The 24357-nt window shown below is 33.0% G+C and overlaps 1 protein-coding gene across 1 annotated transcript in view; it reads right to left on the reverse strand.

Moving 5' to 3' along the window:
* Lrriq1 (leucine rich repeats and IQ motif containing 1) overlaps positions 1–24357 on the reverse strand; it is a 149002-nt gene that overhangs the window by 39535 nt on the left and 85110 nt on the right. The window contains exon 23 of the mRNA XM_035451376.1: positions 23656–23757. Coding sequence (XP_035307267.1) covers positions 23656–23757 — 102 coding nt within the window. The remainder of the gene's footprint in view (positions 1–23655; positions 23758–24357) is intronic.

A 24357-nucleotide genomic window follows, 5' to 3' on the forward strand; every position in this document is an offset into this window, starting at 1 on the left:
GATGACACTGAAAGCTAGCTCTATATTTGTTTTATCTAGTCATTGTCATGAACTGATGCCATCCTACCTCTTGGCACCAACTCTATTACCTAGATATGATCTGATTAAGGAAATGGACAATGGAATATAAGACCTACTTCTTTGATTCAGAAGAAACAAAGAGGTAAGAAATTGTTTAAAAATACAAATTTTTAAATATGATAAAATAAAAAATGCCTTAAAAACTGAGTATTTTCTCTAAGACAGAATAAAGAGCAGAGACTTATTAGAAAAAGTAATCACTGCATAATTCACTAATAGTGAAGTGTAGCTATGAAAGTTCTCAGACAGAATGTATACAAAATTAACAATGGTATGCCATGCAGGAGAGGTAACATATGTAATTTACACAAATCTAGGCAGGCTGAACAGCCTTCCTGTCCAACAACTAGGAGTTACGCTTGTTATGGGGATTTCTCAAGGGTACAGTGCAATCAGAGGTCACAATCAAGGCAACAGAAGCAATGTCACCATATCACAGAATGGGCCAATTCAGATCAGGCTCATGACAGTCACTGGGGTCAAGGCTTGCAGCAAGTAATTGTGTTAAATGGGAATATTCCCTGTATACTTTTAGAACTGTCATCTGAACAAACAGGTCCAGGTCATCTATAGGTTACATCTGAGTTCTTTTCCTGGTACTTAAGATTCACTTTCTAGTCTTAATCCCTCACCTTTTTTTTTCATCTTACAATTGAAACTTTGTTTTGACCTAGTAGATGCGTCAAGAATTTCTGTTGTCCATCCCAAACTCTCAAAACCAAACAAAACATGCCATTTCTATGTCTACATCTGTCACTTCCTTGTGTCAATGTTATTTGTTCTGAAATGTTTTTAAAATTCTGTCACAGTGACAATATAAATAATCTAAACCTAATAATCTAGTGCATTATACTTAATTACATTACACTTAAAATAATAAGAAAATAATTGTATGACCAAATTAAATAGTTCAAAATCTATGTGTCACTGTTCATTCTTTAGTAATAAGCAACTAAATTTCAAAAAGTATGTTTTGGAAAAAACTACAAAATTTATAAATAGTATTTAGGATATAGAAAAGATATGTACATTTTTGTATCTGAAATGTTATTTAAATTAAATAACAAAAACAATATATGCAGAATGGACTTCCCTACCAATTTATATGAGACATATGTTGCATGATATTTGTTTATAATCTCCTAAAATAAAGTTGAATTTTATGATTACTGTTTCCTTGAACCCCAGATAACATCTGTTAATTTAGTAGGAAATGTTTAAACTACCCTCACTGTGCTTCAATTTTATGGATATAATTTCAACATCTAAAGTTTAAATTTATTAATTTGAATATATATTATTTCTACACATAGTATCCACAAATAATGTTTCAGAAAGATTATTTTCTAGGTTATTTCATTTTTTCAAAAACTAAGAAAGTCAAAGTCATATGATGATTAAGTTTGATAATGATTTCTATCTTGCTTTTGAATGTCCTTAAATTTAACATTCAAACTGAACATAAATACAGACAACTCCATGCAATAGTTCCAAATGAAGCTCATAATAAACCAAATTATGATATCCTAAACTCACTAGCAATGAATCAGCATTCAACTGGATATACTTATATTCTTTATTTTTCATGACTGTTCAGTTAGTATATTACCAAGGAAAAAGTGTAGACCTTGGGAGTCCTATGCCATGTTACACTCTGAAGTACATCAGTCACCTTTGTATTGAGTAGTTGTCTGTTTTTAAAGCATTCTTTAGAATGTGCTAGAGAAAAACTGAGAATTTATTGTTTGATAAATTATGTCATCCTTGTTAAAAGTTTAAATTTCAGCCTCTACAGCTTATGGTAAATGTCAATTTCAGTGACTTCTCGAAATATACGTTTTTGAAATCACACTTTAAAAATTTTTGTAATCATTTGAACTAATGAAAAAATTAAAAAAAAAGTAATCGATGACTTCACTATCTATACAAGGAGGGAAAGTATCAACCGTATGTTTAAACATGAAACTGTTATTTTAAGGAAACACTTCTTGACCTCATTAAAACAATTAACATTTCATAACACTATATTTCACATCCAAGTTATGGAAAAGCAAAAAGAAAATTATCAAAGCAAACTACGGTCAATTACATTTTCAGATCAGCAAAATGCACTTGTAAAAGTCTTCCTTCCCTTAATTCAATTGTCTGAGCTATTTTAACAGCTCAGAAGGTGGTTGGACACATTGCTGCCTGCTGTGTGACAGAGGCAAGGTTTTCTTTTTGTTGTTCTTCTGTCTTTCCATAAGGTATAAATGCTGATAGAGAATGAAGGCTGCACACATGCATGTACCTATAGCTATATACAATTCAGCTTATTTTAATCTAACTTGTTTGTGAGTTTTCTGGTGTTATAATTTTAATAGCAGGATTGTTATATAGAGGGCATTTTAACATAGTCTAAATTATTTTAGTAGGAGGGAAATGAGAATTTGGGCACAAGTTTGTGTTTTAGAAATACCTGATAATTTTGAATCCTCAAGGACAAATGGATCAGTGCCTTGACAGTTTTAAATATGGTCACTACACAAAGGTAACACATTATTTTTATATCTTTGTATTTAAGATCCATAATTTCCTTTTGGAAGAAAGAATTTAGTGAACTGCCTCCTCTAATACTATGGCATTTGATTTGTTTCTAAAATTATCTGGCTTTCGCACTCTTAGACCTGGGTCACAACCTTATTGAGGGGCAGGAAATAGTTATCAGGTCACCCAGTGGTCAAATGGAAAAGGATTTGAAATGCTTCAGCATTTCAAACAGTCCTAAGTGGACTCTATTCATTGAAATGATTGACTTCGACACTGAAAAGATTGTAACTTCTTTACTAGAACTAGAAAGCCTACACCTATATGATTATTGCAATATTTAAAAAAAAATCTAGAATTAGTAGGGTATAAGAGTGTCAGAAAAAGCTTCATAGGTATACAATGAACTTTGGAATAGACATGGTTATTTTAACTAACAATACTTAAATTTAACTCTTTTGGTAGATTTGAGCAATAAAATTGAGCTGTAAAAACAAGAGGAACTAATATTTCTTTATGTTACTTTTCTTCTAAATAGCTTTCAAACATTGAGGTAATTTAGCAGCACATTTTATTATTCAGACAGCATAAGATCACATGATTGTGTCTGTCCTCATGTGGTTAAGTTCATGCAGTGCTAAGTTCTCTTCTATCTCTTTTTATATCTGTCTGATACTATTTCAAGTAAATATAATCTATTTCTGATGGTGAAAAAGAGAAAACAAGAGGAAGTTGGGGGAATGGAGAGTAAATATTTAAAAAGAATTATTTCATACTAGAAAATTTTTCCTGAAGTTCTATTCATTATTTATTGATAATAAAAATGATCACCTTTTAAATCAGTAATCATATTTTGTACAATAAAAATCTCATGTATTGAAAAGGTATTTAAAATCTATTTGGCCAGGGAAGGAAGACAATCAAGTCAACGAGTTGGCAAAACCACTTATTTCTAAATGTTCAAAAGCCTAGGAGTAAGACTTACGAACCTGAACACTGCATGCAATAAATGTGGGACATAGTCACAGATGCATCTATCATTACTGAAATTGAGAATTATCTCTGATGCTTTACTCCACAAAATTGGAGGCTAACAGTTCTATCACTGATAGACAGAAGGTTGGAAAATTAAGCATAGGTTTTATTTTTAAGTTTTATTTTATAATAAGAAACTAGGCCATTAAAGCTATGTAACCAAAGCTGGAGTGCATGCACTGGAAGGCCCCTGCAGTCTTTTACAGCTTTTCAGAGGCCGTGGTTGTGAACTGGGTTTGCACTCTGCCAGCAGAGCAGACCTGACCCGCGGAGAGCACTCTTTCAGATCAACACTGCCTCGGGCCTTTCTGCTTTCTCCAAGAAGTCTTACATTTCAGGCATCAAGTTGAATTTCTTCTGGAGATGATTAACCCAAACCCATGACAGATTTTTTCCAAGATATCCAACCCCTTATGTTTATTTTATCCTGGCTCTTTTTTGGATGTACTGGACACAAGTAACTTACTCATTTTACATGTTAAAGGGCTGGTGGGGAGCCATTAATTCCCTTAAAAATGAGAAAATATTTCAATGTGCAGGGCTTTATTGTGTGTGCTCACATTGGCTACAAGATTTTGAATTTTAAGAAGGATGTTTCTCCTCCACTATAGAATTTAAAAAAACACACACATTTCATTGCATCTCAAGATACAGATCTTACACTTTTTGGGGAAATGCATTCTTGTGATGTATTAAAAAACACAATGTTAGAAGGATCAGTTTCTGTTTCTGTAAGCTCAGTTTGTAGGGGGTTTCAACTAACCTAAGTCTTGGCACACACAATTTCAGTTAATAGTCAAATAAAAACCTATAAAGGGTCTATTCTCCTTGTGCTATACCAACCAAGCCCAGTCATTGTTTTTATTCTTCAAGTTTTCATCTTATCAGTGAGATGAGTAAGTGCTTGATGTCATACATGATGTGGGGCTTTTAAATTTCAAGATGGCTATGTGAATTTTTGAACATGGCTATAGTGTTTTAAAGCAAGAATTTCTATCTTAAGAAACATTATAAAGGAAGTCATTATAGAATTTTGAAACATATTAGGACCCAGTATTCTGATGAAAAATAGAATTATACTCATAATTATGAGTTCTTTTAAAATATTTTATACATTAAATTATTTCAGATATATTAACTTCCAACACAGGGCAACATAATATCATATTTAGTAATATACTACATATTTTTACACTAACAGAATTGTATCATGGGAAAAACAAAAACTAAAGGCTTTTTAACATAAAAGCTTCGTTTCATTATAAAACCTGTTAAGGGAAAAATAAGTGAGGTGTAAATTCCAATTTGGCATTATGTATTTCATCAGATAGAAATATGGTAGACAGTGGGAATGGGAACAATAGGCATTGGAGCGCAGTTTAACTTAACTATAGAACACAAGTCCATTTGGATATAAGCGTGCCATTCATTTATTAATATTGTTTAAAGAAACTTGTAACTTTGAATTAACATCTGTGTTATGATAAAAATGCTAACCATATAGGAAATAGTTTCTTAAAACTAAGTTTAATTATTAGTTAGGATAGAAGTACATCCAATAAATTTCCAAAGAGTATTTCACGAAATCTTATCCCATAAAAGAGAAAAAAACCCATCTCATATATAGTTTATGGACATAGATACAAGAATCATAGCATATATTTTTAGGAAACTTCACATGATTATTTCTCATAGTGACAAATATCTTAAAATGTTTTAAAATGTTAAGTATTAGAGTTATAAGAACTACAGAAAATCAATTCACTGATGTGCTGAGGAATTCTAGAAGTGTTAAGGTTTCTCTGTACTTGAATAAAACAGCAATGCAAATTTTATCTTTATAAAACACCTATCAATATCTGAATCAAAATATTTTATCGCTAAGTGAAGGATAAAAAGTAAGTTAACTTTTGTAATTAGATTTATTACTGGAATGTTTAGAGATATCAGTTTCTTCTTTTGTTCATGCTTCAGTGGACTACCTAAGTTCAGGACCTTGTACAGGGCAAAGAGAAGAAATGGCCAGGGACAGCATATAAACCAGGGTGGTAGGTTAATGCCAGAAGTGTGACTGATTGATTGATTGACATCACCTTGAAAAATCTGGATTAAGGTACTTTATTAAATTTATCCAGGTAAATTTTTAAGTAGAATGGATCACTGACAACATTCAGTTTCTTACCCATTTGCCAGAACCTGGAAAATTCCTTTGCCCTCAAAAATAATTCACTAAGCAGAATAATAAATGTCTCACCACACACCACCTACTTATGCAAACCTACATTCAATATGAAATATAAAATTTTATCCAGTTACTATAATAGAATTAAAATGTAAATATAATTTTATTGCAAATGGCTACTGTTTTTGATGTTGGCAAGGGCTAAATGCGGTTTCAGAGTTTCATGTGTACTAATTCATTTGCTGAGCCCCGAATTACACATTATTTCTCAAATGTTTACCTATTTTAAAACTACAAAGCAGACTCAGAAATGCTAAGGAACAGAGGTTAGATTTAAATCTAAGAGGCCTGAGCCCACAATCCAAGAACCGGACTATTTCTGGCTGTTTTATTTTAATCTCTGAAAGTGAAACAACAATGTTCAAATATCTTAAATTTTTTTTCTATTCATTTTTCATAGAATAGAAAATTTTTCATTTTCATTTTCAACCACAGTTCCCCCTCCCGCCCGTCCATCCACTCCTTAGAGACGGTAAGGCCTCCCATGGGGAGTCAACAAACCATGGTATATCAAGGTGTTGAAATATCTTATAGATGGTAGTAAAGCTTTAGGATAAAACATAGAATCTCAAAGTTTTCCCAAATCACTGTGAAATCTCTATCAAAAACATCAATCATTTAGCTTTTTCAGACACATAAGACATATTGACTATATGTTTTAATTTCATTCTTTCAGATACTATTTACAAACTGATGAAATGCTAAAAATTAAGGAATTATATTTGTACTAAAGTTTTTAAGATCAACACCCTCACAGTTGGTTAAGGTCCACAAGTATATCTTTGAATGAATTATGAAGTTTGTTAAGCAGATTTTGGAGTGGCTGAGACAGTAGAACTTACAGCTTGAATGTGAACACGGAACATGTTAGAAGTTTAAGTTGGGAACAGGCCAGTATCTGAGTTTGAGAACTAGTAATTGACAGGAACAGTTTTCTAAGGCACCATTTTTTTTTTTTAAGTCAGAAATGGATACTAATCCACCAAACAGTTCTGGGGTGCCTAGTATAAATGAAACCAATACAGTTAGTGGGTGCTAAGGGCAGGAAGAATCAGACATATGACCAAGATTTGATCTCTGAACTTGAAAAGACGAACATTCTGGAGAAGATAGATAATAAAACAGGGCAGTGTAGAATCAAGTGTGAGACTTGGCTCAATTAGGAATGACTAAGAGATGAAATGATATTTATTTGAGTCATGAATAGTAAGGGTAACTGGCACTGGAAAATCGAGGAAGGGCATTGCTGACCAATGTAAAACTATGAGGATGAGGAATTATTTTGAAAAGAACACATAGTTTATTAATATTTGAAGAAATATTGAATTCTCAGGGTCTAATTTGGGGATATGGAAGAATGTTACCAAGTCAAAATGGAAAAGTAGTTTGGAAACAAGAAACCGAGGGCAGTACATTCTAAGACTTGGGATTTTTACTAGAGGGAATGGACTTTAAAGAATTTTCACTGATGGTCAGTTGTAGGCTAGATTATGATTTCATAGGGCAGGTAGGTTAGTTAGGTTAGCTTTTTATTCTAGCATTTGGAAGGTTGATGCAGGTAGATTATGTGAAGCAATATTAGGTTATATAGTACACTCTGTCTCAAAACAAACAAAAAAGACAAGCAGGAAAATAAAACAAGAATTATGGTTTAGAAGGACATACCAATAGAAACATCGATAATAGCTTATGCAATACAGATATGTAGATTTTAGAATGAAAGACAGGCTATTTCCAGACAATTTGATATATGGGGGCAGTACTTACATTTAAGATATGATACTTAAAATGAATGTTTTAATTTCTTAGAAAAAGTAAACGAATAATTAACGATACTTTAACAAGGATGTAAATCAGAGAATCAAGCAGGTATAGAGTATAGACAGATACTTCATAGCAGATATGTCAGGCTTGAAAGTATTATGAAATGTTAAAGAGAAAAGGATGAACATAAGAGGTTTGGTTACGATCATCTTTGACCACAAGTTCTGAAAGAGAGAGTCACCTGTCTATAATGATCCCCACATAGAATCTTTAGACTCAAGGTTCTTTCCTCATGATATTGTATGTGAATTGTCTCCCATGAAACCACAAATTCAGAGTCAGGTCCCTAATGTCACAGCATAACTGGTGTTGGAATCTTTGCAAAGGGATGCAGCAGGAAGTTGAATATCATGGAGATGCTGATTTTGGGAACAATATATGGGAGGATTAATGCTTTCTTTCAGAATCAACTACTTTCTAAAGGACTAAGATGTTACAAACAAGTAGGATTGGCCATTTCTTGCTTTTGACTTCCTCTGTCTTTATATTATCTCTTTTTCACATGTCTCCAACTATGCGATGGTGTCATTTGTCAGGAGGATCTCAGGGCAGGCTGGTCAGATGAGAACAAGCCTCCAAAACCTTGATTTAAATATACCTCTCTGCTTTGTAAGTTCCTAGTTTTAAATTTTATTTATTTATTTATAGTTTTTTGAGACAGGGTTTCTGTGTTCTACAGTCCTGGCTGTCCTGTAACTCACTTTGTAGACCAGGCTGTCCTCGAACTCACTGAGAGCCTCCTGCCTCTGCCTCAAAATTCTGGGAATAAAAGGCATGTGCTGGCACCACCACCCATTCAGTCTTAGATATTTAGTTACAACACTGTGATTATGAAAACTTCTGAAGCAAAAACAAATTGTTAAGCGTGTAAAGGAATGATCATTTATTGCCATATAATGTGAGGCATTGTTTAATAAGTGAGGAACAAAGCTGTAGAAAACTTGGAATGATAATGATATATACATAATGACTTCTGTCCATACTGATTATTATGTACTATGATAAGTGATGACCTTATACCATGCATGTACTGTGAGAGTGACATGTTGCAGTTTTCTACAAATGTGCATGCAAAGTGAACAGACCTGCCCCATTTCCATGCTTCCTCTTCGTTCTGATCAGTTCTAGGGTAACATCTCCAACTGCCACTACCTTATTACTGATTTCACCACATTCTGTCTTGCTTTGTTCTTACCACATGTCCTCAAACCATAATTTTAATGCCAAACTTGATTATTTCATCTTCTGCTTAAAATCTTACAATGACTTTTGGTTTTGGGATATAGAAGGCCAAATTCTCATGGTAGACTACAAAGGTTAGGTTAAACATTGCCTGCTTCTGCCATGTTCTCTAGCCACATGCCAATCTTTGTCCTGCTCACACCATTGCTTAGTCTAATTTCTTGAATGGTCTTATCAGCATCCAATTTTAGGGCCTTCAATATATCCAGGTCTTTATTTTCATTACTCAACTCTTATTTTTTTCCTACTTTTACCCACCTTCAAATTCTGCTCAAATGGTCATTTTTCCCCATTCCCCTGGGCTAGATTCACATTAGGTTTTTCTTATTTTTCTTCCATAGAATACTATTCAATTGTGTTTTCATCACTTAGTTAATATTTATAATATATGATACCCCCTATTGTGTGTTTCTCTTCTGCCAAATAGCCAATTCCATTACCCATGCTCTGTGTAATAGTACTCTATCCTAATTCTTTTGCATGATAGCAATGTCAAGCTGGATTGACAGTGAATGTGTTAATGGAACAAATAGCAAATTTATGCCCAGTCCCTAAGTGTTAAAGGCTAATCATTACAATGTTTTAAAAATATTTTTTCAGTTTACTGATGTGGGACATATTATTTGTCATAAAATAGATTGGAAAAACAAATTAAGTTTTTAAAAGTTAAATAAATTAGTCAAAACTACATAAGCTATGACAAGTACTCAAATCTATTTAAAAATCTATGCTAACAAATTTTTGCTTAACAAGTAGAGATACAAAAACATGAAAGGGCTATAAAACTCCATCAAAACAAAACAAACAAAAGAAATTTGATTCGTAATTAGGAAAACCAAATGAAGTCTTTCATGGGTAAATTTGTAAGGAGATTAGTCCCATGCAAACCTTATGACTTCAGTTCCAAAAATCTAGGGTGCACAAATTTCCTATCATATAAAAAGATAATACTTGCATGTAGCATATGTATATTTTCCTGTATACTTTCATTCTTTCTAGAGAATTACAATGTAAAATTTTAAAATCTGAAAAATTCATGTTATATGAACAATTACTAGGTGATATAATTTGAAATTATATTTAATTAAGGCTGTTCATGTACATGGCTTTAAGAATGGAAATCAGTGCAGGTCTGCCACTTCCCATATCCCTCATCTTGACTTTAAACTCTGAAAAACCTAACATATTCAACAATATTAGTATTTTATTACTTATCAAATAGATCTTGATTTCATTCATACCTCTAACTAAGGTAGATTATTACTCTTTAATATATACTACAAATCTGCAGGTGCCTCTCCTATGCCCATATTTAAATCTAAGGTTTATCTTTTGCATCCTCTTACATAATGCCATAAAGGAGAGGGGCTGTGCATCCATTTAAAGCTGCCACCTCCACAGTCTCCTATTTTCTGTATGTTGATCAGTTGTGATTCTCCGTATTAACTACCAACCACAAAAAGAACTTTCTCTGATTTAGGTGTGTGTGTGTGTGTGTGTGTGTGTGTGTGTGTGTGTGTGTGTGTGTGTGTGTGTGTGTGTGTGTAAAATAATCACAGAAAAGAGTTCATAAAACTGAGTGGGAATGAAAGGGGTTGGAAGAGAGATAACCTGGGATGTGTTAGATAGAGGAAAAGGGAAGGGAGCAAGTAATGTAATTATATGTTAATTAAAATGAAACAAAGGAGAAGCTTCTTTAATTAGAGAGCCTAATTAGCCATAAGTTTCCTGTAGAGGGCCTAATTAGCCATGAGTTTCTGGCACAGTTAATGAGTTTCAGGAATGAATTATCCCTTGCATATGAATTAGGCTTTAAAATCCAATCAGGAAATGGTTGGTTTCTCCCATAACATTTGTACCTCTAGTGTACCAGTGGATATATGTTGCCATGTCCATTGTCACTGTTGCTCACACGGTTCACAGGTGAGTAAGACTGCTGAATCTTTTTCTGCCCCCCAAACCATGCACAGAAACTTCTAGTAGTAGGCAATGAAGCTGTTAAGTGGGTAACACCTTGATTTCTCCGTACCCTATGGCTCAAATGTGTGGCATCTTAGTGCCTTGGCATTAAGTACTGGAGGGTAATTAAGAACAATGACGACAGTATCTAATGCTTGGGGAGGGAACATTGTAGAACCTCAGTGACCAACAACTTGACAGTGGTAACCCATACCTGGCAGTGAGAATTTATTAGACACCAGTGGTGTCTGGGAGAGGCAGTATCATTGCCACTTTCCCTCCATTATAGATTAACTTCATTTATCTTCCTTGATATATGTATGTCTACATAAATGTTTTATAAAGATTGGATAGTAGTAGATCTCCATAGGTAATTTTCAAAGGTTTTAGGTGTTACTTATCCTTCTTCATACTATCTTCTTTACCCTGTGCACACTGATTAGACCTTCATGTTCCCCTATGCTTCCTCATAGTGGTTTGAGATGTAAGTCTTTAGCTGTTCCTGCTGCCATATTCTCACTCTACCATTATGGTCTCTAAACTTCTGGACCTTTAAGCCCAAGCAAATGTTTTCTTCTTAAAGTTTTCCTTGCTGGACTATTTTAACACAGCAATAGGAAAATAACTAATACAGAACTTGGTACCAGGAAGTGAGCTAGAAGTTTGCCAAGTCTGCCCAAGCTGTTATTTGGATGAATGCATAAAACTTTGGTATTTTGGACTAAGGTGAATTTTGCGAGTGGAGCTTAATGTGACATCTGGATAGAAGTTTGGAAGACAGTAGTGATAAAGACTGGGAAGGCACAGCTTGACTACAGATAAATGATATTTTGGCAAAGAATGTGGTTGCCTTTTGCCGTTGTCCTAAGAATTTGCCAGAGGCTAAATTAGAAAATAAAGGACTAATTTCCTTGGCTGAGAAAATTTCAATCCTAATATTGACTTTGTTGTATGGTGAATATTAATTACTCATATGCTGGTCTATAACGAAAGAGTAAGGGGAACAAAAAAATTACAAAATGCAAGTATATTAATCCCAGCACTCGGGAGGCAGAGACAGGCAGATCTCTGTGAGTTCGAAACCAGCCTGGTCTAAAAGAGCTAGTTCCAGGACAGCCTGGAGAACAGCCACAGAGAAACCCTGTCTCGAAAAACCAAAAACCAATAACAATAACAACAACAAAAAAACAAAAACAAAATGCAAGTATAGTTTAAAGAGAAAAAGTGTATGCACTATATACTTTTTTTGAAGAGAAAACTGTACCAGAAAATTTAATGATGGAGCCAAGACTGATGATGGAAGAGATAAGAAAATTAAGGAGAGGACCAATCTACAATAGAATAAAGGGAAGCATATCCTCAGGGCAAGACCAGACCCAGCTGAGTTTTGGACAAGTGAAATGATGAAAAGATCTAAGGAGTTTTCTGCTCCTAAGAAAACAACAAATGAAAGCTGCTGTAAATGTGATTCAAATAGGTCAGGTTCCATCCCAAACAAGCAGGACTTGGCAGTGTCATCCACACTATTCTGGCCTTAGAGTTATATGGATGTATGAGCAACGGGGTTGTGGAATCTTCCTCTATTAAAGAGAATAACCCAGGTCAGAAAATATATGTCAGGGTAGTCCCTACATAAAGGCTCTGGCAGAAAATTGTCTTAAGAGGCCATTGCATGAGGCTGTGGAAGTGAAGCTTGGATGGCCCTAAAAGCTGCAAAATGTTGGAGATATCAGATCCCTGAGACATCTGCCAAGGAGAGCTTCAAACAGAAAGTGGAAACCAGCCTGAATGAGAGATGCATATTGCAGGCTGCAGAGTCAAAAAAAAGGTGTCTTCAATGCCTCTAATATCAGACATGAGCTACAGGATTTGGAGTTTGCTCTTCTGGGTTTATATATTGCTTCAGTCCATTTTCAGAGACCTCCATTTTGAAATCATAATGTATATATACTGTGCCATTATATGTTGGAGGAATGCAATTTGGTTTTTTTATCTTATTTTTATAGGGGTTCCAGTAAGTTATGACTTGAGTTTTAGAGAAGATATTGAGCTTTAGACTCTCAACAGTGTCGAGAGGGAAATACTATGGGACTTTTGAAGTTGGACTAAATGCAATTTGTATAATGATGTGGCCAGGAAACTATGGTGACCAGGGAGTGGAAGGTAATGGTTTGAATGAGAATAGCCCCCATATGCTAATATGTTTGGATACTTCATGCCCAGTTAATGCACCTGTTTGGGAAGGATTAGGAAATATGGCAATATTGGAGGAGTTTTGTTACTGCAGGTGGTCTTGGAGGTTCTGAGAGACTTAGGCCATTTACAATGTGTTATCTGCTTCTGAGTGGAGTTGTGAGCTCTTAGCTGTTTCTGCTACTATGCCTTCACCCCCACCATCATGGAGTCTAACTATGTAGAATCATAAGCCCAATTAAAGACTCTTCTTATAAGTTGCCTTGATCATGGTATTTTATCAAAGCAATAAAAAGTAACTAATATATAAGTTGATACAAAAGTGGGTTTCATCCTCCTTTCTGTCAAAATATGCCCCTTATAACTGATGGTCCTTTACTACTTTTCTTGATTCTATTTTTACTCCAATATAACATACATATCCTAAGGGGAAATATGCACAATTTTTCTTCTGTGATCTAGATTACACTGTGCAGAATGATTATGCATATTGCATACCCTTTTCTTTTGCATCTGTTCTTATTATTTCCCCATATTGACTTGCATAATTTTCACATTGCTTTCTTTGAACAGCAATTTCCCAAATTCTTAGCTAAAATGGTACATCTTCTATAAGTTCACATATTTGATTATTACACATATTTCTGTAATCTATTATAGCATTTTCCTGTAAAGCAATGTGTGCACACTACACGATCTCAAGCACACCACACAATTAAATTCCTTTGCACTGTTTTGTGACATCTTTCCAAGATGTCCCAAAGGGATGGATTTGGTTGCATTCACTATCCTGACACTGAGCAGCATCTCTTGTTCTGAAAAACAGTATATTATAAATGGTGGGGTGTTTCTAATGATTTTGTTGATTACTACTTTTCATTAATTTGCTGTCCTCATTGTCAATACTTCTTGATTTTTGATAATTTATCAAGGTTTTCAAAAGCTTAGTCCTCCTGTACTAAGGTACTGCTCTATATATTTGCTCTCACTTTGTATTTCTTTTCACTTTATATTTAGGATATTTTCTGAGAAATGTCTTAAATATAAACTTCTATAATTATTTTTTGCACAATTATTTTAATATTTTTTTATTTTGAGATATATTTTTCCTTATCTGACTTCTTTCTTTCTGATTGAAACATCTCATTTTCATTTTCTGGACCTAATCTTACTTTATGTCCATGAAAATATTCATGGTAGTTTTAAAGGTATTTTCAGTAGTATGGTAGTTGATTATTAATTTACTTTTACTTTATATTCATGCTGTGGAAGTTTTGTTTTGGAGTTTGAAAACTGCCAGTGAAATGTGTGCAAGTGACACAGTGACACACACACACACACACACACACACACACACACACACACACACACACACACACGAGTGAGGACTATTTTTAGAAAGCTTCAATTTAAAATGACCCATGGGGGTCCTAGAAATTCCTGATGTTAATAGAAGGATGCCTTCACATGTATAACTAAAAATATCTAGGAATTCTATTATACTCTCTTGTCTGGTCAATAAAGACATGGTGTCATGAGAGAAATTTCTATCCATATAATCTCTCCACTGAAGCCTTTAATTGTCCATATAATGGTGTTTAGGAGATAGTTTTTTGGGGATGGAACTTGTGTTAGATTAGGACATTGAATTATTTTGCTGTGATAAAACATCACACTCCAAAGCAACTTTTTTTTTTTTTTTTTTTTTTTACCTATGGTTCCAAAGGATGGGTCCATCCTGGTAGGATGTAAAGGAACAAGCTGCAGGCATGATGGCAGGTTTAGAAAGATAGGACTTCACATCATAAAATGTAATCATGAAATAGAGATGGCAAACATTAAGTGGCATGAGACTATAAATACTCAAAGCCTATTTTCAATGACAGTGCTCCAGCAAGAATCCACCTCCCAAAGATTTTACAACCTCCCCAAACAGCACCGCCAACTGGAAAACAAGTTTTCAGATACCTGAGTTTATAGGTCACAGTTCTAATTCAAACAATCCTAGTCAAATAGTCAGGGCCCTTAATGGGTTTCATTTATTCTTCCCTTCCCTCCTTTTCCTTCCCTTCCCTCCCATCCCTCCCCTTCCTTTCCCTCTCTTCTCTTCTCTTCCCTCCCCTCTCCTCCCTTCATCCCTCTTTTGTCTTCTCTTCTTCCATCTTCCTCTCCACCACTGCCCCTCTCCTTCCTCCATTTTCCAAGAAGGAAACTGCTTGGAAACAAGACAGACAACACTTGCCAGGAACTGAATCGAATAGAACCTTAATTTTGGACTTAAAGTATATAGAATTATGGAAAATTGAGTCCTAATAAGACACTTTGTTTATGCCAATATGCTCCTCAGTACCTTGTAGCTTGAGAATTCAGTATGCATGTCTACGTTTCCATTTAGTGTCACCAATGTGACAAGGATTTCAACAAAGCTTGGTGTTCTTGAGTTCAAAGTCTTTGCCTTTTCATAGTTAAAATAAGCGAAACAAATTAAGATATAGTTCAATATCCAAGAGTCTCAAACTAAAATTTTATTTTTGTTGATATTCCCTTCTTCAGATACTTACTTCCCTAACGGGTAAAGAAATGCTTTGTAAACCAAAATTCTAATGCTACTTCAGTTTTAAATCCATGCAAATACAAGCAGATTTTCACTTACATAATCTTTTCTAAAAATAATGAAGATTTTCTATTCTTGAAGCATAGAAGTTTATCATAAGAATTCTAGTAGTTACAAAGATAAAACACTTGGAACAACACATTATACAAACTGTAAATGACAGTAAAGAACAAAGAGAATATTTTATATTTATTATATTATAATATGTTGTAGATAAAACATTATCCAGAATATGAGGGCAACATAATGATGTCTCAAGGTAGATAAACGTCATCCTAAATGATTTATTTCTGAGGGAAACAGAGGGAGCTAAGTGAAAGTGTTGTCTGGATTGCACAAGGACAACTAATATGACAAAGCAGCCACATGTTCAAAGACATGTGATAGCATCTTTTAACTTAATTTATATTTAAGGCAGGGGCTCTTTGTGATTTACTTTCTCAGAAAACCATTCACTGAAGATTTACTTTTTAATGGTGAAAGATACTATTATTTTCTCATCATAAACTTAAAAATAAAGCACTTTAAAGGCACACGTTTAGTATTGTCATGTCATGTTGAATGTGAACACTATTCTTGTCCATAGGAAGTCAGGTTAAATCCAGTCAATGGTACATGTTTCTTCATAGCTCTATGGCCTAGGGCCCTACAAATAACAGCAAGGGATACCAGAGGTGATATAAGATATTCACAGTGAGGTAAGAAAATAGTAATTCAAATTATAATAATTATAGGAAACTAAGCTACTTACAAACAAACCACATTTTTTAAATCTTTGCATCCGTGCCTACTTTGATTAATAATGTCTTTTACTCCATAAAAACAAGACTAAAGGCATCTCTTAGCAGGATGCTTTCAGGTTTTCTTTGCTCCCACATTCCCTGTGGGTAAATGCTAGTCAATCTAAATGTTAGCAAATCTCTGTTAACTCTTAATACATAAACACCACACACTATTAGCAAGTATTTTATATGGAAACACAAAACCTACACTAAAACAATCTGCATAATATGATTTTGTACTCTAACCTGTCATTAAAATGAGAAAGCAGAAGAAAATGCTTGTAATCATAAAACAAAAAATACCACAAAAGAAGATGGTTTGATTAGAATGCTCTGAAGTAAAAATTATAGAAATTACAGTTTTTCAACTGTCTTCATTACTTGAAAATTTAATACAAACTATTTAAGCATTTATGACATATAGGAACATATGGTATCTGTAAATCTTCTATTTTACAAGAGGACAAATAGGATTCATGTTTGTGATGACAGCACCATACTGGGATTTAAGAAAACTTGATTTTAAAATCAAGTAAAATTGTTCCAGGAATGAAGAACTAAGACATAAAACTATCTTCCTCAGAAAGCTGTCAGACTAGACCCATTTTTTTCCAGCTTCATTTCCCCCCTGGCTAATCCTAGGATTCCAAATTAGCTTTAGCTTTAGAAGTAGCAAATTTAGAAGTTCAGTAGATGAGGGTAGGGAAGGAATTTCATTTATGTGTAAATATAAATGAGTATAAATGTAGCAAAAATACATTGTTCACTTTGGGGCTGTGTGTGAAGGTCCCTAAGTATCTAAAAATGAACAGGTACGAAGTAAAATATTGCCATTCATTATCATGAAACCAGAGTAGGTTTGGTTCTCAATACTGTAGCGTTATCATTACGCCAATATCAGTAGTTAACTACAGCATAAACACCAAATATTCACTGCAATGATGGAAAAAACTACTTCTTCATTTATATTGGTGCCAACAAGGATACAGGAATTAAAAATGAAATTCACCATCAGTTTCCTAGAGTTTTTTTTATATTACCTACTAAGTTTTTATTTTTCCTCAGTATTTGAACTCTAAAGTGTTTGCATTTCAGAATTACCATGAAATCTTGGTCCTCAAAATGTACATAATGCTTTGATTTTCCTAACTTTGGTTTTATGGAGAAATCAGCTTCCCTTTTAGGCTCTCACTCCTTATATGACATTGGACAAGTCAGTTATCAAATACTCAAAACCACTGGTTCCTCACTTGGAAATGTGGACAGTTATTATACATGAAATTGGAATCTCTGAAAGAGATTCAGCTCATGATATTAATTAATGTTGCCAATAATTTTATTTTTGACGACTTACTATGTAAGTAAGATGTGCATTTATGTTCTTTACAAACAAAAATCTCAGATCATACTCTCAATACTCACCCAACTATGTGTAGTTCTTAATCAATTTTTATGAACACAAATAATGACTCTGTGATGAAACATATCTTACAAAGGACTGAAGTTCAGTTCCTAGCACCGATGCTGAGTGATTCAGTGGTGCCTCTAACTCCATCTCCAGAATGCAATACTTTGTCCTTAACTCTATGAGCACCTTCACACACACACACACACACACACACACACACACACACACACACACACACAACCACACAATTGAAAAAATAGTAAAAAACCTTAAAGACTAAAAATAATTAAAGATAAAACTAAATACGTAATGCAAATTAACACAAAATAGTAAATTAGCATAAGTTAGCTTACTGGAGACCATGCAGACAATAACTAGTAAAGCTGAGATTAAAGCAGTTATGATCAAATGGTATTTATCTGTGTTGTACAAATGTTGTGATACATGAAACTCAATAAATGTGAAACAGCATACTAATGAAATGAGCGAAATTCATTTTCAATAGTGAAAAATTGAAAGTTTTTCCAAAAGGTATTAGAATAAAAAGATGACAAGTCAGGTTATAGAGAACTAGTAGTTCTATCTGGAGGAATCAGGCAAGCCCAAGATAGAAAGGCATTCTAATATGAAAAAAAGTGAAACTGTCTCTATTTGTTGACATCTTAGTCTTATCTACTATACTAACAAAAGCTTCCTGGTATATTTGATCAATGAATTCAGTAGAGCAGCAGGATGCAAAAAGTGAGTAGTGTTTCCATATATTTATAAAATGTATGTATTTATAAGACTCAAAAATGAAGTTAAATCAACAACTTAAATGCAAAAGCAACAACAATAAAATCCTAATATGAAAATGTAATTACAGAAGTGAAATAGAACACTATACTGAATAATATCAAACACACAAGAAACAAGCTGCCAACTGAAGAAAAATTGAGAAAATGGAAAGCTCTTCCAGGCTAAAGGGCTGGAAGATATTATTTGCTAACATCTTCATGCAAGACTTTTGGATAGATTCGATGTAATTGTATCAAAATTCCAAGGTTATTTTTCACATAAATGGAATAAAATTATTAAATTTGCATGGGACCACAAAAGAGCTAAAACTATCATGAGCTTAGAGAGTAAAGCCTAAGGCATCAATTTCCCTGATTTCCAAACTCATTAGGAAACAATTGTCATCAGAACAGCATAATACTGGCATGGAGACAGACACATGAGCCAATGAAGGGGGACACAAAACTCAGAAGCAAACCCAAACATATATGGATAGTCTCATTTTTGCACATAAGTCCCAAGCATATGCAATGCAGACTGGATAGTTTCTTTTATAAATTGAAACTAGACCACAAAAATAGGGAGGAAACTGGAAGAAAATGATGCCGGGAGTGGTTTAAAATATATATAATCTATCTATCTATCTATCATCTACCTTTCTATCTATGTATCATCATTAACATATGGACAATGAAAATCACAATGAAATATTATCTACTTTAGTCAGATGGATATTATTACAAACACAGAAGATAAAAAGTCATCATGTTGAGAAAAGGGAACAAATGTACATGGTTAGAAGAATATAAATTAATACAACCTATTGTTTAAAACACTATGGAAATCCCTCAGAAAACTGAACGTGGAAGTACCATGGATCTAGCAATTTCACCACTTCACAATTATCCAGAGGAATGAAGACAGTATGTTAGAGTTATCTGAAAGTCTGTGGTTATTGCATTATTCATAGTCACAAAATATGTAAATAACTGCAGTGTTTGTTAAAACATGAATGGGTAAAGAAAATATAGTATACATACATGAAGAAATATTGTTCCGTCTTAAGGAAGGTGAAAGGAATCCCATTATTGTGACAACATAAATGAATTTGAAGGAAAGTAGTGTAAGTAACATAGTATAAAAAAGACAAATGGCATATCATGTATCATATATGTGGAATCTAGTAATGCAGAGATTATGAACATAGAGAGTAGAATAACAGTTACCAGAACTCAAGGTAGGGAAAGTGAAGGGAATGAGAAGTTGCTGATCAAAACCTAAACAGGAAACTTAGGTGTTGAGTTTCACCGTACATCAAAGATACTATAAAGATAAGGAAGCATTTTTTGCGTTGGAATAGTTAATGTTATACTTTAAATGATTCACTATAAAATTATAGGCAGTTGACGTAATATACATATTAATTAGCTAAATTGAATCATACCATGTGGTATACATGTACAAAATACCACATTTCTCCTTATAATATTTATAATCATGAGTTATCAATAAATATAATATGAAAAAGAATAAAGTACCTTACAATAGGGACTATCCATGATAGTGACATGAGCATCCATGTGCCATTTTCTACTGATTGAACCTAAAAATCTCTTTTGTAAAACAGTTTAATGAATGCTATACTATAAATATTTAAATATACATGATTTGACTTACTTTTATTTATAGAAAATTAAGCATATAGTTGAAACTGCTAGTTTTTAAAAAAGATTTAGGCTGTGTTAGACAAATTGTGGCATGCACATATAACACTACAACTCAGTTTCTTCTTAGGTCAGTGACAAATACTGAAAGTGGTTTCAGGATTCTTAACAGATAACTTAAAAAAAAAACAAAATTGTTTTCAGAGACTTTCAAGGGGATGTAGAGTTTTGACTTTCAAGGCAAGATTAGATATTTAAACCCAAGTGAAAATTATATGTGGTAACAGTAGTAAACTAAGATAGGTTCTTAACAAGCAAGCAAGCAAGCAAGCAAGGAAACCCACAATAGATCTCTATAATCTTTAGGCTGTCAGTCCTATAGGAAGAAGCGAATAATATCTGACACATGGCATATACTTTGTCACAACCTAGCCTAGGTTTAAGATAAAAACATTTTCTACACTTCATAAACATGGCAAGCTATATAAATAGGTATTTTATAAACATGGACTGATGAATGCTAAATGTTTATATGTTTTACTGTTTAATATAATTAATTCCATATCACATATTCTTCAGGTATAACCATATTTCTCACTTGGACATCTTTTTTTGTCATTTGACATCCAGAAAAAAAGGCCATAGTAATAATCAAAGCATTTAATACAACTTACAAGAATCCTGACATTTCACATGGTCATGACTACAAAATTGAAAAAGAATGTTTTCCTATAACTCATACAATGTTACTATAAAGTAAATTAGAATCATAGAATCAATACTCAAATAATACTATGATCTAATTTGAGGAAAATAAAAAAATTAAAAAAAAACAATGCTGGCATACCATAGTTCTGAGATACTATTCCATGTGGAGTTATTTAATCTAAATGTATAGCAAATTTAATTTTTATTTCCCCATTGATGGGGGGTTCAAATTCTCACTATTAATTTTATTTCATTTTTTCTTAAGGGAAAATAAGTTCTAATGTTCTAAAACTGGAAGGTAATGCTGGTTATGTAATGGTAAGATTAATTGAATTATAGTCTTAAAAGGATAGTATATAACATACAAGCTGTATCTCAGAAGAATTTGTTTCAAAATACAGCAATGACATGGCAGCTGCAGTTGGTCAGCTAAATTAGGCTTTCCTTTGAATCACTGAATATGTGCCTAGGTGCAGGTTGAGTTCAGAGTAGCACTTAACACGGCATGGGATTCAACCAGGAAAACCACACACATTCTACATTTTACACTTCTTTTAAAACAAAAAAAGACAAATGTTAATATATTAACTGGAATTTTTTTCATGTAGAACCATTATTGTGACGCCCATTTCTTGAAATCAAACGACTTAAAATAACCACAATAACTATTACCCACTAGGTAGGAAATCTCTATATACACAATACTCATTTGATATACTAAAGAAAATTCCAGTATTTAGGAGGATTGCAAAACAAAACACCAAAACAAACACATTTCGCATGGGAGAAAGAAAACAAAAAACAATTTTTTCTGATAAAGCTTATGTGCAAATACTGTGTTCTATAAAACATTTTCTGTCTCTGTTGTGAATTTTCTTAGCCTGTTTTATATTGGTTCATAGTTAGAAAAATATGCTGCTGTTTACATGCAATCTAAGAAGAAAGTGAGAATACACTAGAACATTTTAGGATAGAGCTCTACTTTATGAAAGTCCAAGTCATCCAAAATAAATGTTTCTTTTTTTGTAGGTAAGAAAAAAAGAGACAGACTTTTATAGTAAGGATGTCTTTATTTAACAAAAGTTATCTATGGAGTTGATACTAATTTTATCACAATTGTTATTATTACTTATAAAAATAGTGCACTAGTAGTTAACATAATAATAAGAAAAAGAATGCTGTTTGAAAGTTCAGGGTTATTTTATTTTTGGAAATAAAATTTAATTCTATTAAAATATTTCCTAAAATATTGAGGTTTTTATTTTTAATTTTATGTGAATGGATATTTTTGTTTGCATGTACCTCATGTGTGCCTGGTGCCTGAGGACACTACAAGAGGGTTTGAAAACCTAGGACTGGAGTCACAGATAATTCTAAGTTTCCAGGTAGATGATGAGACTTGAATTCAGATGGGAGGGAGAGGGAACTTGGATTGGTTTGTAAAATAAGATTGTTTTTTAATTTAAATTGAAAAATGATAAAAAAATAAAGACTATTGCATAAAAAGAGTAGCCACTGCTCTTAACCAATGAGCCATCTCTCCAGCCCCAATACTGAGTTGATGCCCTTAATGGACACTACATTCTGAAATTGTCTTTACTATGAAAAATTGAAAATATTAAAACAATAGGATACACATACCACACACATATATACATGTGGTAATCTATTCATGCAGTAAACTCAATAAACTGCCACACATGCTTTACATATCTTTTTAAGTAAGTATTTTGTTGTTATAGACTTTCAAGAAAGCTGCAGATGTCATACTTCTCACCATACACAATTTAATATGTCTCTCTATATCACAATAATTCAGTGACTTCCAAATCATAATGAATTGCAAATCACAATGAACCCATTCTTAATCAGGCTATTAATGATGCAAGCATATTAAGATACTGAAGACAACAGTTACTTTCCATTAAAAAAATATGCCTTTTTTCCTGTTATAAATACTTATTGGGAATTACAGTTAGAATAAATTATAAAAATGTTAGTATTACAATTAGTTATAAAGCTGATAAATTACATTGTGGTTCTGTTTAATAATGCAAGTCTATAATTCTTTGGTATGATGAAATCAGAAATGTAACCTGTTGACTAGATGTGAAAAGTTTAAATTCTAAAACTGAGAAAGCCTTCACTATTGGAAATATTTTAAATAACAGAGTATAATTCTTACTGTTAAAAATTTGAACATACTAACTATAGGTATATTGGAATATCATGTGATCAATCTCACTAATTGAGGCCAATGCAATTGTACCTGTAAACATTTTATATCAATATTAAAACTGATGATGCAATATTACATGGTTATTTATACAAAAATGGAAGACATTTAAAATCTAGACAGTCACTGACACAAATGAAAAAAATCCTAAGATATCAGCAATGTAAATAGGGTTTTTATTTTGATAAATATATTTACTTCTTCTTCAAGTCAATTTTACATACACACACATACATACATATATATGTGTACTTTATGTGTTGATATGTATATTTTAGGTCTTATGAGGGCTAAAAACATTGTAGCATTTTTTTTAATCCTTAAAGATCTTTTTAATCTTTATGTGTCTCTCATTAACACTTACCTTCAAAGTAATCATCTCTCTTGAGCTGTGTCCTCTTTGATGACTTAGTAACAGAAATGTCACTTTTGTGTTTTCTGAATATTGCTAGTCGAACAGAGGGTTCTAATGAAAAAGGAGAAGAAGAAAGAAAAACCACTTCTTGGTTACTCCTCTAATATAACCATGTGTTTTCTTGATGCTGGTATTAATAATTACACACATTCCATTGGGTCTCTGTGAAACTGCCAATGCCTTCTTAGACTTGATGATGTAAAAAAAAAAAAGTGACCAACATTTTGTATATTCTTAGTCATATGATCAAATATATGGTCCTCCTTTAGTAAGTGACAGAAATGTTTATAATATTGTGAAATTTTGGGCATATATACTTTTGTCAGTTGGCATCATCTTTTTATTTGAGAGTCATGCTACGATTATGTTAATTCCTTTCCTAGTATTTTCCCTCAGACTAGTAAGATCTTTTAATTAACAGCAAAGAAAACATGCTTACTATATCCTCGCTAAACTATACAGAGAACACATAAGATGGAAACAAGACATAGAACATGTATGTGAGATGGAAGCAAGACAGGAAGAAAACAGATTACTAAAAAGTATTGATTTCATGTGAAAACATGGTGATTTCACTTCTATACTAATGTATTAAGAACACAGAAATTTTATGAATTTTTCTGTTTTAAAATTACAAATAGTATTAATCTA

This window comes from Cricetulus griseus, assembly GCF_003668045.3.
Source record: "Cricetulus griseus strain 17A/GY chromosome 1 unlocalized genomic scaffold, alternate assembly CriGri-PICRH-1.0 chr1_0, whole genome shotgun sequence".
NCBI classification, from domain to species: Eukaryota; Metazoa; Chordata; class Mammalia; order Rodentia; family Cricetidae; genus Cricetulus; species Cricetulus griseus.